Source organism: Dreissena polymorpha, chromosome 2, assembly GCF_020536995.1.
Source record: "Dreissena polymorpha isolate Duluth1 chromosome 2, UMN_Dpol_1.0, whole genome shotgun sequence".
Lineage (NCBI taxonomy): Eukaryota > Metazoa > Mollusca > Bivalvia > Myida > Dreissenidae > Dreissena > Dreissena polymorpha.
This window is the reverse complement of record NC_068356.1, coordinates 73,851,072-73,867,094: the sequence shown is the minus strand read 5'-3', so window position 1 is coordinate 73,867,094 and position 16,023 is coordinate 73,851,072. Positions and strand designations below refer to the sequence as shown.

At 33.0% G+C, this 16,023-nt stretch overlaps 2 protein-coding genes across 2 annotated transcripts; both read right to left on the bottom strand.

Annotated features, from left to right (window-relative positions):
* Nucleotides 1–6,766: 6,766 nt before the first annotated feature.
* Nucleotides 6,767–8,083, bottom strand: LOC127869819 (beta-microseminoprotein-like). Its single transcript, XM_052412477.1, has 3 exons — nucleotides 8,011–8,083; nucleotides 7,778–7,901; nucleotides 6,767–7,012 (listed from the first exon to the last, which is right to left on the bottom strand). The coding sequence occupies exons 1-3, from the start codon at nucleotides 8,081–8,083 to the stop codon at nucleotides 6,865–6,867; spliced, it is 345 nt and encodes a 114-aa protein (XP_052268437.1). The 3' UTR covers nucleotides 6,767–6,864.
* A 4,673-nt stretch (nucleotides 8,084–12,756) lies between these two features.
* Nucleotides 12,757–14,774, bottom strand: LOC127869818 (beta-1,3-galactosyltransferase 5-like). Its single transcript, XM_052412476.1, has 2 exons — nucleotides 14,284–14,774; nucleotides 12,757–12,895 (listed from the first exon to the last, which is right to left on the bottom strand). The coding sequence occupies exons 1-2, from the start codon at nucleotides 14,772–14,774 to the stop codon at nucleotides 12,757–12,759; spliced, it is 630 nt and encodes a 209-aa protein (XP_052268436.1).
* Nucleotides 14,775–16,023: the final 1,249 nt, after the last annotated feature.

The following is a 16,023-nucleotide window of genomic DNA, read 5'->3' as shown; positions in this document are numbered from 1 at the left end:
ACAGACCACTTGTCCAAAGTTTGTCGTAAAATATCGTATGACGTTTTTAAAAAAATAAAATACTATCAAATTATCGTACATTTTCCGTTGAATGCGTTACTCTTTACAAGAACCAGATATTTTAATGATTAAATGATGTTAGTCTCAAGCACACGCACACTGGTACACAACAGAAGACAATGCGGGACAGTTAAACACTGAAAGTTGGAAATGTGTTTTGCTTTGTTTCGACTACATACAGATTTTGTTGTAATATATATAACACAAACGTTATCATTATGTATGACAGTAAAGATGATTTTTGCTGTTCCATACCATAAAAATATGTTTTCCTATTAGCCGAAGAACGCATATTTTATCGTATAGATATCTTGTAAGTTGTTCAAACGCTTCAAAATATACATGAACTACAAATACATTCTTGTAGACATTAAAATGTGTGATCGGTTAATGTTTGTTACTCGGGTAATAAACAAAGGTATTCACTCAAATTACTGAATCCATTTTTGGAGTACGTTATTTTACTTAAGTGTCAAAACAAGTAGGATTTCTAGTTTGACGTCACCAAAGCTGTGACGTCACCCATTCTGAGTTCAAATGCATAATGCATAATGACAATCACAACATTATTCGCAAACAGCTTATCACGACTTGGATCATATTTTGTTCAATACCATTTGCCATAAAATGTACCAATTCCCAGATCGTGTACCGAAATATTCGAAAAGAATAAACGTTCAAAGGTTATTAGGAACACACCCAAATGTCAATTTCCAGGCGCCAACATGACAAATTATGGTGACACAAAATATGTGTCGTACTATCGGTACTAAGTTGGCGCGCTTGATATGTCGATATGCCTTGAAATGGCGCCAACAAGCCAAAACAACAAGTATCATTATCTGTCGTATAAGCGTGTATGTGTGTTGCTCTGGCCAAATCACCATTTTCCAACCAGCCAACACGCAAGAATGAAATGGAAGAAATCAACCACCGTACAATATGAAAGATGAATACATATACTACATAGATAGAACACACAAAGACAAACTAAGAACTCCATTGTGTGAAAGACCTTTAAGGCCTTTATATAAACGGACTTGAGAGCGTTTATATAAGCCTTAGGCTTTCGATGCAATTGAGCTAAAATCAATATGTTTAAACTACTCAAGACCTTTAAATAGTGGTCATTTCAATAAGGAACTCATACGTGCGTGCATTACGCGAAACCCACTTTGTCATGTACATATGAAAACGGGATTTTATCAAACGAGTGTCCTAATTTGAACCCATAACTAGGTTTAAGGCTTCTCTTACCTTTATGTTATGCCAGATTTAACTTAGCTTTCAAAAATATTCGCAATTCACTTGGCTTTGTACTATACAAGACCATGTACATTGATATGCAAAGGCATATCTGGAAACAATTAAAGCTGCAAAATAAGCAACAAGTTTGCAGTTTCAAGAATTGGAAGTATTGCCCTAGTTTATAATATGATATGATGTCTTCGTAATATACACTTTCATAATAATAACTTCTGAAATCTTTGCCCCATACAGCCATGGTGAATTCGAAGTTTGTAGATGTTTGTAGCTGTACAATAGCAGACTCACGGATTTATACTTCACTTTCTGTGATATTTTACACCAATGTAAACAATCTCAATATGATACATTTAAAATTAATAAAACTAGTATTTCTGCAACTCAATGAGACTGGTAAACATATATCCTTTGACAAAGGGAATAACAGTTATTACAAACAAAAGTAATACACCCTTTTTTTATAAAAACAAGAAAATAATTTGGTCAAATGACCCCAGGGCTCACCTCAGAACACAAGGTTCTGATCGAACTATTTTGATCATAAAGCGTTCACACAATTTGATAATAGACTTATCATATATTTTACATGTTGACCTAGTTTTTGATTACACATTACCTAGTTGTTAACTCTTCCTATATATAATTTGGACAACAATTCTGACAAAGTTGATGACAAGTGACTAATAAATGTGGACTTAACAGTTTTAAATGTTTTTCTTTAATTTTATCTATATAACTTTTTCAACCCACAAGTTTCAAACTCGGTTGAGATTTCATTCGAACAAATGTGCTGACCAAGTTTCACGAATGTTTGGAAATAATTAAGTCCAAAAGTGTTCAACAATTTTAACTTTTATTTGACCTAAAAACAGTTTTTTACCACACTTGGCCCAGTTGCAAATTTGGCCATTAATTATTTGGTAGAAAGTATGTTCTGACCTAGTTTCGTGAAGATTGAACAATAAATGCGGCCTCTAGAGTCTTAACAAGTCAAATGTTGATGACGCAAAGTCGAACCCGGAACCTTGAGGAGGGTAATGCACTAACACAGCAACACTTAGACTTAAAAAAACATCGTGTTTATAACGCGTGTTAATCTTATGTATTAAAAGCGATACAAAGTTGTACTATTGGTAAAATCTAGATAATTGGTTTTCGCAAACATCCTATATTTGTAGAATTATTATTAGTGTTGAGTGTTATTTTGCTTGTCTGAACATAATGCGTATGTTCTTCATACATACAAAACATTTGTAATCATTCTTTTCTACAATAGACCCTTTTACATTCCTGACCTTGAGTCTTTTAGGTGTTGCCTCCCTTGATAAAAGAATCAACAACGAGGCTGACAATGTGGAAGCAGGATTAAAGAGACCTTATAATGTTTAGTAAATTAAGTTTTGTTTAAGTTGGCGTTTGACATCGGACAGTTGAAGCAGTATTTTTTGTGTAGTTTTATATGTTTGCGAATCCAATAAGTTATTACAAGGTATAATTAATGATCACTAAATGGCCACTTTGATAACGTTACAGCCATGAACATACAGATTTTGCGTATTGAACAACATCTTTTAAGATTACGATTTAATGATTGTCAGTAAAAATTCATCGCGGTTTATTTCATGCAAGTTTACGTTAATTATCAGCAATAACAAGAAGAAGGGACTTTGCGTACACATTGGTCAAATACATTTTGGTAATAAAGATACCTATGGCGTGTCAAACGATGCGAAATTCAATGTTTCCATATTTGTGTGGTATATTTGCATATGTTGCATATGTTGTATTAAGTCATTTATACATGGTAAAATTATATGTACGTATAGCATAACAATTATATGTTGTATAATTTCCTATTTATATTCGTTACTTCCATATATATGTTTTAAAAGTTCCTATATGTATGCAATATTTTGATATATATATGTGGTAAAATTCTGATATTTTTGTTATATAATTTTCAAACTATTTGTGTTGAGTAAACGTTAATTTTAACAATAATTCATATGTTTGTTGTACGAGTTTTATATATGTGTTTGAGAATTTGCATTATGGGAAATATTTTGAACGGGTATGACTTTAGAAAGGCGGATGTGGCTACTTCCCGCTTAATGGGTTTACAGTGAAAGATAAAGGAAAAATTAAACATAGAAAATGTTAAACTAAAAGAATGTAGGGCATTTAATTTAACAATAATAAATGTTTAAGAGCATTTAACAGTTGACGTAAACATAGCTGAAGCTTGAAAAGAGCCCCGATAAACCCCATGAAATAATAGTATGAACATGACAATAGTACAAACTTAAATAATTGTCTGCATGCTTTCTCTCTAATATCGCAATATTATTGAAGCTAAGCCAAGGTAATTTGACGCAGTGCATTGATGGAAACACTCCACCATCTGACGAAAGTTTACAATTCGAACACGCATCAACAGCGGTCTGAATAACACAATTTAACCATCTAGTGTATATTTGGTCCTTCATACAAAAAGAATCCATGCCATTTACATCAGATAATCCTAATTAATTACGTGCTCTTTGCCATTTAGATTTTAATCCTCAAAGTGGTTACCAGTAACTTATTTTTTTATTAAATTTGTAAGAGAACCAACCGCGATCATACACAAAATGTCAAACACATTTTTTCGTAAACAAGTGTAATAATCGTTTAGCTACGACTATTGAAAGGCTTACAACTAACTTTACATATATTAATTTAACAGAGAAAACAAGAGATGACAAGCAATTAAACGATCGAAATATATCACACATATTTGATTATGAATGAATTTTACGTCAACCCCTCTCCCCCAAAACAGTTTTAATGGAGCTTAGAACCTAAAGCTTTTTAAATCACGTAATATAATAGTATATGTTTTCTTTCGATTATATTATCATAAGAAACGAATAATTTGCAACGAAATCAAGATTTTAAGCATGTTACACTAGACACTCGCGCAAATTAATTCTGTTTTTAACTGGTCCGTCCCGATTTCGATATGCATATGTGAATGTTTATATTTGGAGGCAAACTGATTGATTAGAAATCACCGATTCTAAACACGGACTTATTACCAGCCGGACCCTTTTTATTTGACGTGAAATGTTATTACGGTTCGGTGTCTAGAGGCAGTTTTTATGATGTCCATTGGTCACCCCGATGATCCTTTCACAATTACTCTTGATACCAGCCGGTATATTGGACAATAATGCTGACCATATCAAACCCGACACAAGTTCTTTTAACTAGCATTTACATGTATTTAACCACAATAAATTCGTTAATTCAATTGAGAATATTACAGCGTGTAACAATGATACTGATAATAATCTGAAGAAAAATTAATATTTATTAAACGCTAATTGTTGACTGAACAATTCCGCGTTCTTAAAAGCAAATGTTAAATGTTGAGTATTCGATATTTATTAACATGCACTTCCTGGCGTTACAAGTTCCCATAGTCAAATATTGTCAAATGGTCGAGTTTACCCATTGTTGCTTTGCCTCTATTATCAGCAGCAAACAGCATGCGGCATGACAGATGTCGCCATTACTTTGTATTGTGAAATTCGTTTAATATTGTATAATTGTAGATATAATAACCACGTTTAGAATGAAAACACCAGACCGCACTTGGAACAACAAATACATCGAAATCAAAGTGAGTCAGCGCCATTGTCATTTAATACAACATTGTTCAAATACTATTCGCGCATGGTTACATGAAAATTCGTTTTAAAGGCTTCTGAAGTGTAAATAAACTTGTAGTAATTGTTTTGTCTACATACATTTTTTTGAAGTTGTGCTCGATACAAATGTCGGTACAAACACCTTTACTTTAACCTTCCGAATGTAGCTTTGACTGTTTTATGTATAGTCGTTACAGTTATGAACACCTTCGTAGTATACGTTAAATAACTGAATAATATTATACAGATATTTCGTGCGCAATTGGGAACAGTGAAAACAAACATAACACTTATATATTAATTTTAGGCAAAAGCAAATGCACTTTGGCGATTTTAGGATTGGTTCTTAAATAAACAAAATGCGAGAGAGCTTAATCACGGAAAATACTTTATACATTTTATTTTAGTTAGACGAAAAAATTGACCTTTCAAGCAAGATATGGGTCCAATATGGGAAAATGATATTGGTCATGGCTTGGTCCCTCTAATAGAACATATAACTGAAGACTGTCAAAACAAAATTGTTATTTACTTCTATTTGCACACACTATGTTCGTGCAGTTATACGGCTAGTACATATTGAACTTATATGCGCAAGCCTGCTGGAGGAGTTATACTTTGTTGCCTTCTATTGGCCACATGCATGCTTTATATAAAGTATAGTCGTATAGTATAGTCGAAAGCGCTAGAGCATAATATACTCAATTTTAAACAGTTTCAACATATATATCCAATAGATTTCGCGTGTATTATTTATAACCTTCAAAATACAGAAATAAATACGTTTGCGTTCAACTTAATGAAGTATTGTCCATTGGGAAAGTGAACAAAGGTTTGTCATTCTAAACAAATGTCATCTCAATAAAGTTACAATAAACAGGCATGAATGACGCTGCAGTGTAGCTGGTTTGTCCCGATTTCTAACTGATGAATGTTTACTTTAAGATATAAGCAGATCGATTACAATTTATCGATTCTGGACATTGCTTGAACAGCATACCGGAACCTGCTCATTGGACATGAAATGTACCCTCTTTGGTTCGCGTTACCGGTAGTTTTTCCGATGTCCATTTGTAATGGTGATGCTCCTGCAACATTTAATCTAAATACCGAGTGATTTATCGGGCAAAAATGCTGGCCATATCCAGTCCGATACAAGATCCTTTAACTTGAATACGCGTGTATATTGAAACACAACAAAACCATTGTGTACTTGTGGTTACTGCAGTTCGAAACTATGATTCTATTAATTTTCTGAGTAGGGAAGGTATTTTTTATTTATATACTCTTCATGAGTGGCTGGCGTTGCTGTTCTTTTTTGACAAGATGTCAAAGATTAACCCACATAAACATAGCTACAATTAACTCTTTCCAAATGTGTTCTAGAATAAACGACTTATTTTACTATACCAACGTTTGAATGCACATGAATATTTGTTTCGAAACGTCAGATAATTAATACATATTTATTATCCACTATAAAGGAGCACACTTTATTGATAATGTCAATAATAAAATAAACTTTACATGTAAGTTTATTTGTCAACATAATCGACATGATGTACAAATTGCGTGAGGGAATTATCTACATAAAAATGATAAGAAGAATTTAATTACAAAATGTTTCTATGATAAACGCTTTATTAAATAAACAAAACTTGTTAATGCACCTGAACGTATGTTTTAACATTCATGAATGAATGCACATAAATCAATTTTTTTTTAAGATCGGCCAAACCAAACAAATATAATCGAATGTAATTTATTTATAATGTAATTAATAGTTTCAGAAATTAGACAAAGTTTATGTTAATAAACGCATGGGATCTCAGAACTGGCATTCTTATTATTTTCCAACTGCTGTCATAGCTTTTGGCATCAGATGCGTAGGGCACTTCTTCGTGGTGTCAGCCTTCAGCACCCACGTGTCCTTGCAAGCTATCGTAACATTGGAGCATTTCGTCTCTCCTACCGCCTTCACGGTAAGTCCCACGCTGTGATGAAAAATCAATGTAATTGTTGTTCGTAAAATGCTAAACATTGTACTTCAATTTGTATAGAATACGGTCTCTTCTAGCCGACATTACGTTGCTTCAAGAGTAACGGATCTGCACGTCATATTAAATTAAATCGTAACGATGACACAAATACGACAATAAACTTGTATTAATAAAAAGGGTAGATTGTATAAAAATCTTTGTAATGACATTGTGTATCGGGAAGTTGCGAAAGGTACTCGCAACGAAAGGTAAATACTATTTTTCTAAATTAAAATAAATATCACGTACACCTTATCACTTCATACATAAAATACTCATCACATGATTGATGCCGAAAAAAATGGTACGTATTAAAGAGGCCTTTTCACGTTTTGGTAAATTGACAAAATAAAAAATATATCCATTATATGCATCATGACGATTCATCAAACTGACAATTATAAAGCGTTGCATCGCGAAACGATTGAATAATTTTGAGAGTTCTGTTGTTGTCGTTGTATTTTGTGAATACTACGAAGGTTGATTATATGGAGTATAAAATACATCACTCATTGTATGAGCACGGGTAGCCGAATGGTCTAAGCGAAATACATTTCCGACTGGGGTCAGTGGTTCGTGCACAGTAGAGGAGAGGGTTACTTTTTTTCTATCTTTGATTTTATTCTTATTTTTTTTTTAATGACAAACTTCAATACAAATACAAATCTGTGAAAAGTTTCCCTTAGAGTAGCACGGCAGAAACGTTCGATAAAGACTCACCTCTGGCAAGACAACCCATCGTCTGAGCACTCACATCTTGAACAATCGTGATAGTCGATAAAGGTCGACGTTGGAAGAAGGCGAATTCCTTTGTGTTTGCAGAACTTCACTACTTTTCCATGAACTGAAAACAATAGTTTATGATTAATTTAATATACTACAAATTAGTATTAGTGATATAGTGCTGAAAGTGATTATTATTACATGTGTGTAAATAATTAAAGAAAACTTACCAACTTCTCCCCATAACGCCCCAGACGCGGTCTGAACTATGCACATCAAAACTAGAAGCGATCTAGCGTCCATTCTGTTGCTCGGTTAATCAAAGAATACAATTGACAATGCCAATTCGTATTTATATATTCTGATTTCATCAAGATGTGCCTCTTCATTGTCAAATATATGTGAAATTTGTATATACATATGTAACTTTTGCCAGCTTTACATATTGAAACGCATTTTAATTACAATAATACTATTTGATATACACTGTATATCATCTATAAAATATATATTGGCGATCTTTTGTTATCCTGACAGCTGTTGCTTAATGGTCCTATTGTCAAATTTCTTCGAGTGTAACGTTTTATTGTGAATAAAATATGTTTAATCAGCAGCAATCACAAAAAGACAGATGCTGCAAGATATATATATGAAGTTAGTATGCACGTATTAATTGTAAATAATGAGCAAAGACAACCTTGAAAGAGTTCGTGTTACGATAACAAATGCCGTTTTGTTTATATCATCAAATGATCATATATTTTCCACTGAAGTCATTTCACGTGGGCTAAAAAACGTTAAAAAACAGATATCACAATGATTTGGTCACAGGTACATGCAAGCTGGCGTTTTTGAAAGGTTTGTATTTAATTTCAATAAGGTGAAGCTTAACAGTGACAGTTGCTTATTTGTTTGTGCTCTGTTTTTTTCTACATACAGATTTTGCTTAATGTATTTCCAATATCATGTTCTATCACAGTAGAGACAATATGTCTGTTCCAAATAATAGAAGTCTGTTCACGATAAACACATCAAAGCAAATAACGAAATGAACACGGAGGCGTTACGGACAAACTGATGGAATAACATACTGATGGACGGACGAAGGGCATTCCTATGATCCGCATTCGCTTGCAGCAGATGGTTTTATTAAGGTGAATAATTTTTCCAGAAAATATAAGACTGTGTTTGGATTTATTTCACCTACTCCTGGTTGAATTTTTTAATTTTTCTTCGTTGCCACACTTTACTGGCAAAACCAAATAATTAATGTCTTTAAGCGTCCATCGTATCCTCAAATGGTAGATTTATTCATATTATAACGTTAATCATGGTATTTGACTTTGCAAAGATTACATATGATTGCATGTGGGTCAGCTTTCTTTGCACTTACTAATTAATAGGTTTTCCCGTAAGCTAGCTCATTACCGAATACGTCTATTGGAAAAAAAATCCTGCAAAGTTCATTAATCATTTATATTTTATTAAGAATGAACAATTAATGATGTCAGAAAAACAAGGGCAGACAAAGACCACACAAAATTGTCAAGGCATTACATCACATTGTTTAAGTGTTTTTTGTCTGGCTTATTGTATTTGTTTGCATTGAAATATAAATATTGGCGTATTGCAAATATGCATCAACTTTATTTAAAACATATTATTGAATCCACTTGATGTTGACATGGTATCAATTATCTGTTTTATTTAACATTATAAAAATATGCTTATTCGTAAATGGCCGCTTAATACAATTGTTAAAATTAAATAAAAATTGTTTCGAGTTTAAGAGGCTACAAATTACTTTAAACAAATCACTTAAAAGACATACTATCGATTTATTGGTTTCATGTCGGTTTAATAGTAATTTTTTTTATATATAAATAAATAAAAAATAGCAATAATAACTATTATTATCACTGAACCCAACCCGTTCCCGTCTCTGATATCATTTTTTGCATTTTTATTTGTTTCTATATCCTTTAAGAAAATGATTTGCCTCTAGGAAACTGCGCCCCTGTCAATTAAACCCTTGTGTCTTTTTTCGTTACTCAGCCAGATGTCGATGCAAGTTCCAAATGTCGAATTTCGTCAAATGGTCGAATTTACAGAGAAACGATAACATGTCTGCTGCATTATAGTGTTTATCCTGTCATGCTTCGCCTCTAATTACTTTAAGTCAACAGCAATAAATCATGTGGGGTAAAAGAAGTCCAAATTATTATGTATTGTCATGTGTGTAATTTATAATGTATTTCCTTTCATATGATATCCACGTTTCGTATGACAACTCTAGAAAGCACTGGAAACAAAACAAAAATACGTTAGTAAACTTGTAGAATTGTTTTGTGTACATTTTTTTGTTTGAAGTTATGCTCGATTCAAATGTCGGTACACACACCCTTACTTTAATCTTCCAAACGTAGATTTTACTTTAATGTATATTCATTACAGGTATGAACATCTACTCTATGTAGTATTCGTTATCTTACTTAATTATATTAGAAAGATATTTCGTTCTCAAGTGTGACCAACTAAACCAAACATAAAAAATGGATTGACTTTAGTCAAAAGCGCATTCATATTGGCGATTTCTGCATGGGTTTCGAAGTAAACAAAATTCGAGCAAGTTTGAATACTGAAAACACCTTTTGTATTTGATTTTAGTTTGACGAAATAAAGTGACGGAACAAGCAAAATATGGGTCCCATATGGATCATGTATGGATCGTTCGTATATAATACATAACCGGAGACTCGCACAACGAACTTCATTCTAACTGCTCTTTGAACACACTATGTTCACATGTTTATATGACTTGCACATATTGGACCCATATGCGCATGTCTGCTGGAGGTTTTGTATATATATAGTTTTATAATATATATATGCGTGTTTTCTCGAATATATCTCTTGTGCTTTATTTATAACCTTCGAATACAAATGACCTATAACTACCTTTGCGTACAAAACTATTTAAGCAGAGTCTTTTATGATAGTAAACAAAGGTTTGTCATTCTAAATGCTGACTTCCTTTTTTTATGTACGCAACACTTTATTATTCATAGCATCTCAATAATAGATCAACGGATTTCGTCAACATTTGAAGTAACATAAAATAATTATATTTTTATATCTTCAAGAAATTAAATTCGGATTGATTTTAGCATGTTGGTGAATTTTAATCAAACGAAAACCATCACAGTAAAATATATTTACTTTTAATCACAATCATCTTTCAGTTATTTCATTCAAAATAAGCACTAAATAACTATCCATTCCTGGTCGCTTATGATATATAGAACAACTCATTCGTCTCATGACATATTAACATATTTATCTCGCAAAGAACCTTTAGTATCTTTTAAACACTCACATACCCGGTAATACTAGTTTGTCATTGGTTCAGCAAGGTCACATGCTGACGATGTATTTGTCCAGATTAAGTGGGTAGATTTTCAAATGAGATAAGTAACGTTAAATGACATCACGGATGTAAAAGAGATGTAGTCATATAATACATAATTAGAGAAATTTTTCTCCTGTTATTATGTTGATGGATGGATTATTTATGAATGGTAATCGGTAAGATAAACTCGTTGTACGGCCTCTAACCGATCCCTTACGGTGTGTTACAGAAAATTCGCCCAATATTTATATACTAATCCTGTATCACACCGTAAGGGGTAAGTAAGCCTTGTAACAAAGCTCTAAGATCGTTAAACCCAAAACGGAGAGAAGCATACACGCCTTTTGCATTTGCGGTTATTATAGTGTGAAACTATGATTGTAATTTTCTTACGAAAATAAATATTGGCGCCACTCTGATATCTGACAGATCTGTTCAGTTCTCTTAAATGCAAATTAAAGGTTAGGTATTCGTTATTGATTTTCCTGTGTTGATAGTTTGACCGTACTCTCTTTTCGACATGATGTCACCCATACGCCAGAAAAATAAACCACATAAACATTACAAAAAAGAATGTATTTCTAAACTGTTTTATAAGAAACGCTTTTTATAATAAACTCATCTTGTTGATTCCCCTGAACATACGTTTCAAATCATCAACGAATGAAAACGTGTGTATTAACATTTTTGTAATAAGCGACCAATCACAAAAAATATGAAGGAACACAATTTATTGATAATGTCAAGAATAGTGTCAAAAGATTACACTTTTTTGTTTATTTAATAATTTAATATTTAATATTTATTCAATATAATCGGCATGATGTAACAAATATGACAGAAAATAACCCCACATAAACAAAATAAAAATAAGTTAATTACAAATTGTTTCTTTTATAAACCCTTTAATTAAGGTTGAAACCGTGTAATATTAATATTGAGAGCAAAATTTGAGTGCCCCAACACACTTACATGGAAAAAAGTGATTACAAAATATTCCATATAATTAGACAAAATAATTAGACAAAAAATAAGATTTTGAAAGCCTATGTACCATCATTTTTCTGAAAAATGAATTTTTTCATGAAACTTTTGTTTTATGGCAGTGTTTTTTCTATATATTTATATATTATTGTGCTTTATACATTTCAAGCAATAGATATGACAACAAAGTACTTTTTTTGCATTTTTATAACCCTACCCCAACTTTGCAAGTGCAAAAATATGCTGTGAAGGCTATCTATATGTCAAAGGCCATAAATCAACTAATTGATGGTCAAACTTCCTGAAAATTTACATATTAGTTTGTCTGAATGTGTATGTTGTCTATACCATAAGCAAAGTTTGATACCATGTTATGACCATTACGGGTATTCAACCTTAAATAAACAAAACTTTCGACTAAGCTGAACGTGTGTTTAAAACATCGAAGCTTGAATACGTAATTATTTATCTTTTTTGTATAATATCGACAACAAATATGAAGGAACACAATTTATTAATATCATGAATAGTTTAAGAAATAAAATAAAGTTTATGTTTGGTCACAGAACTGGCATTGTTATTATTAATCAGCAATTTCCGGAACTTCTGGGATCAGATCCTCCGGGCACGTCTTCGTGGTGTCAGCCGTGAGCACCCACTTGTTATTGCAGGCTATCTTGGTGCATTGCGACTCGTCAGGCGCATACCGATAAGTACTCACGCTGTGAAGGACAATAAATACAATTGTTGAATGTGACATTTATAAAACCGTTTAACCAAAGAACATCGATTAGTCAAGGGAAAAGCCCAAAATGGCCGTTGTTAACAGGTGACCGCTGTTCTTAAGTGACCTCTTTTAAGATGGTTTGTTAATTGGAGGTAATGCTAGGCCTTTACCTGACCCAGTCTTTTTCACAAAGTTTCATGTAAACAAATGCTAATTACCTATCGAAAAAGTATAATATCATAAATGATGTATTTGAAATGTTACAAATGAATTTAATATAAATTGATTTAAAGCCATGCCTATTTTAAAACTAAATCAAAGATAAAATTGGTGTTTACTCTTGCATCTCATTCATTTATTAAGTTCGCCAGGTCGTAATACGTTCATTGGAAAATATTTTTTAAATGAATAAAAGATCAATACAATTATTGAATGCGGAATGATAAATATTGCACTCCAGTTTGTATAGAATATAGCATATTCAAGGAGAAGTTATTGTGCTTAAAAAGTAATTGGACTGCACGTCCTATTAGATTACATCACCACGATGACACAAATACGATGACATACTTGTATTAATTAACGTAGATTGCATTTAAATATCGTTCATTGACAATATGTATCGGGAAGGTTTAGATAGGTTCTCGTCGTTTAAAAACTATATTTTAAATTGAAAGAATGAAAGGTCACTTATACCATATCACTTAAGAGACAATGTACTAATAAAATGATGCATGGCGAAAACAAGAATATCTAGTAAGTATTAAGGCAGCAACGCCTAATGAACACTAACCTGTAACAACGCAGCCCTATGTCGGAGCAATCACATCTCCAACACTTGTCATAGTCGAGAAAGTTCGAACCTGGAAGAAGGCGAATTCCTCTGTGCGTGCAGAACTTCACTTCGACCCCATGTACTGTTATAAAAATTTAAAATGGATTTATAAATATAAGAAACAGAAATGTATGTGCGATATAAATATTCAATTATTATTATTTAATACTTCGTTTGAACTCACCAAGTTCTTTCTCAATCTTTGGCATCATCATCATCCCGGAGGCAGTCTGAACTATGCCGATAAAGCTTTGTTCAACGATGTAATACTGTTCCATGCATGATCCCAGTGGGCTCTCAATGCGGGTATCTTTGCGACAAGGAAAATGGATGATCTTAAGTCACCGGCAATGTGTTCAAGTTGCATCAAGTTATACGTGTGATTCGCGGGCATGTCGGTGTGTGTTATTGCAGCCTTGAGAGCCAAAAGTCCTGTAACAAAAACGTCATCAAGCCAGAAGAAAGGCGTCTCTTTTGCCGCTTCTAAAATCTTGGATGCCGTAGAATAAGACATTATGTAAGCAAACCCATCGCAGTGCGGCGGAAACCTGACATATGAGAACTCCTTGTACGTCACGAACAACTTTTCTGAAGGATTTCGTTCAGGGCCCTGATCATAAAAAGTAGAACAAAACAGCAAATCTGCATTCTCCTGTAGTTCCAGAAAGTCCACCATATGGAATGGATCTATCATCGTTTCGTCGTTGGTGTTAAGTACAAACTTCACATCTAAGCAGCTGTTGACCACCCACGATAGACCCATAATCGTCTTGTAAGCCTGGTTTTTGAAGTGATCAACGAAGTCTCCTTGAATAATATCTTTAAACCGCTCACTCTCCAGCGACAGAGACTCATCGACCTCTATTAATGGAAATGCAGAGCGCCCCATGGTAAAAACCGGAACGAGCGTCTTGCCTTTGACCTTTGTCACGGATCCCCAAGTGTTCCGCACATCCTCCCTCTCTTTGAAACGCTCTGGTTCAGATTTTATCAACACCACAACGAAGGCACCTTGAGGGCATATCACATCTTTTAACATGTAGTCAAATTGTTGATGATGAACAAATTTGTTTTCAAGATCAGATGGGTGCAGTGCTGTTATGTGTTTGGCAAGGGCGTCAACAGGATAATCTTGAGTTAGAGGAAAACATCCTGCAAATTTCACCATCAGAAACGTGGCCAACGCAAAAAGCATCTACAAAATAGCAAAATATACTTTAGAATAACTTTTCGTAAACACACATTGCTTGTCTTATCAATACATCGCATGAACAAAAACATAGTATGTTATTTATGCACCGTCTCAATGGACTCGAACAACTACAGAAATAATCATTTATGCTTATATACATAAATTTCTAAAAAGTTTGCCTTCGACATTAAATTTTAAAGTGAAATTTACGTACCTTGAGTTCAAAGTAAGCGCCGAATCAGAGAAATATACGCTACACAGCATTTAACAAGAATACAGATGAATAATGACTTATTGGAATGAAAAACCGCTTATATATCCCCACACGGGCACTAGGCGCATTAAAATTGCATGTGTTTACGTGTTTTGCTCGCGAAAACAACTTTATGTGATGAAGTCGAAATTAATTAAACATCTTGGTCATTGGCTATTATTCCTTTTTTTGCCCAGAGCGTTCTAATACAATAGTAAGAATAGCGAAAACTATTGTTTTATTAGATCTCGCGATGGAACTTTGAAATGATAAAACAGATTTCCCTTTAATTGTTGTTATCGCGATAAATTTTCCTTTTTTGGGTACAATGAAGTTACTAAGTAATGATTCTGCTATGAACTAGAATACAGACTTATGTTTATGTCACACGCGCATGCAATCACGCATTGGTTCGAATGAAATTCGTAGCGGATAATGTTTTGATGTACGTATCGGGAAACTCCAGGCACAGAATAGACAAGTGAGATGAATAACAATAATATTTCTATGAATAATTGACTTTGTAAAATCGTAAACTAGAACAAGTTACTTATTAAGTATTTTTTCAAAACAAAAACGTAGCATTTCAAATAGTGTGTTAGTTAAATAAAAACAAATACATGTAAAAACAGATAATTACCCAAATTATGAATAATGCAATATTAAAAAGGCCACATTTTTAAAATGTTGTTAAACAACCTACTTAACATAATAGTGGTATTATAATAAACGGCACATTATTGTTACAGAAAATGAAAGACTCTTTTGTTAATATTTAACTAGTTTCTGGGTTGCGATATTCATTCTGTTGCAAATATGATTGGAACAATACTAGTTCCATAG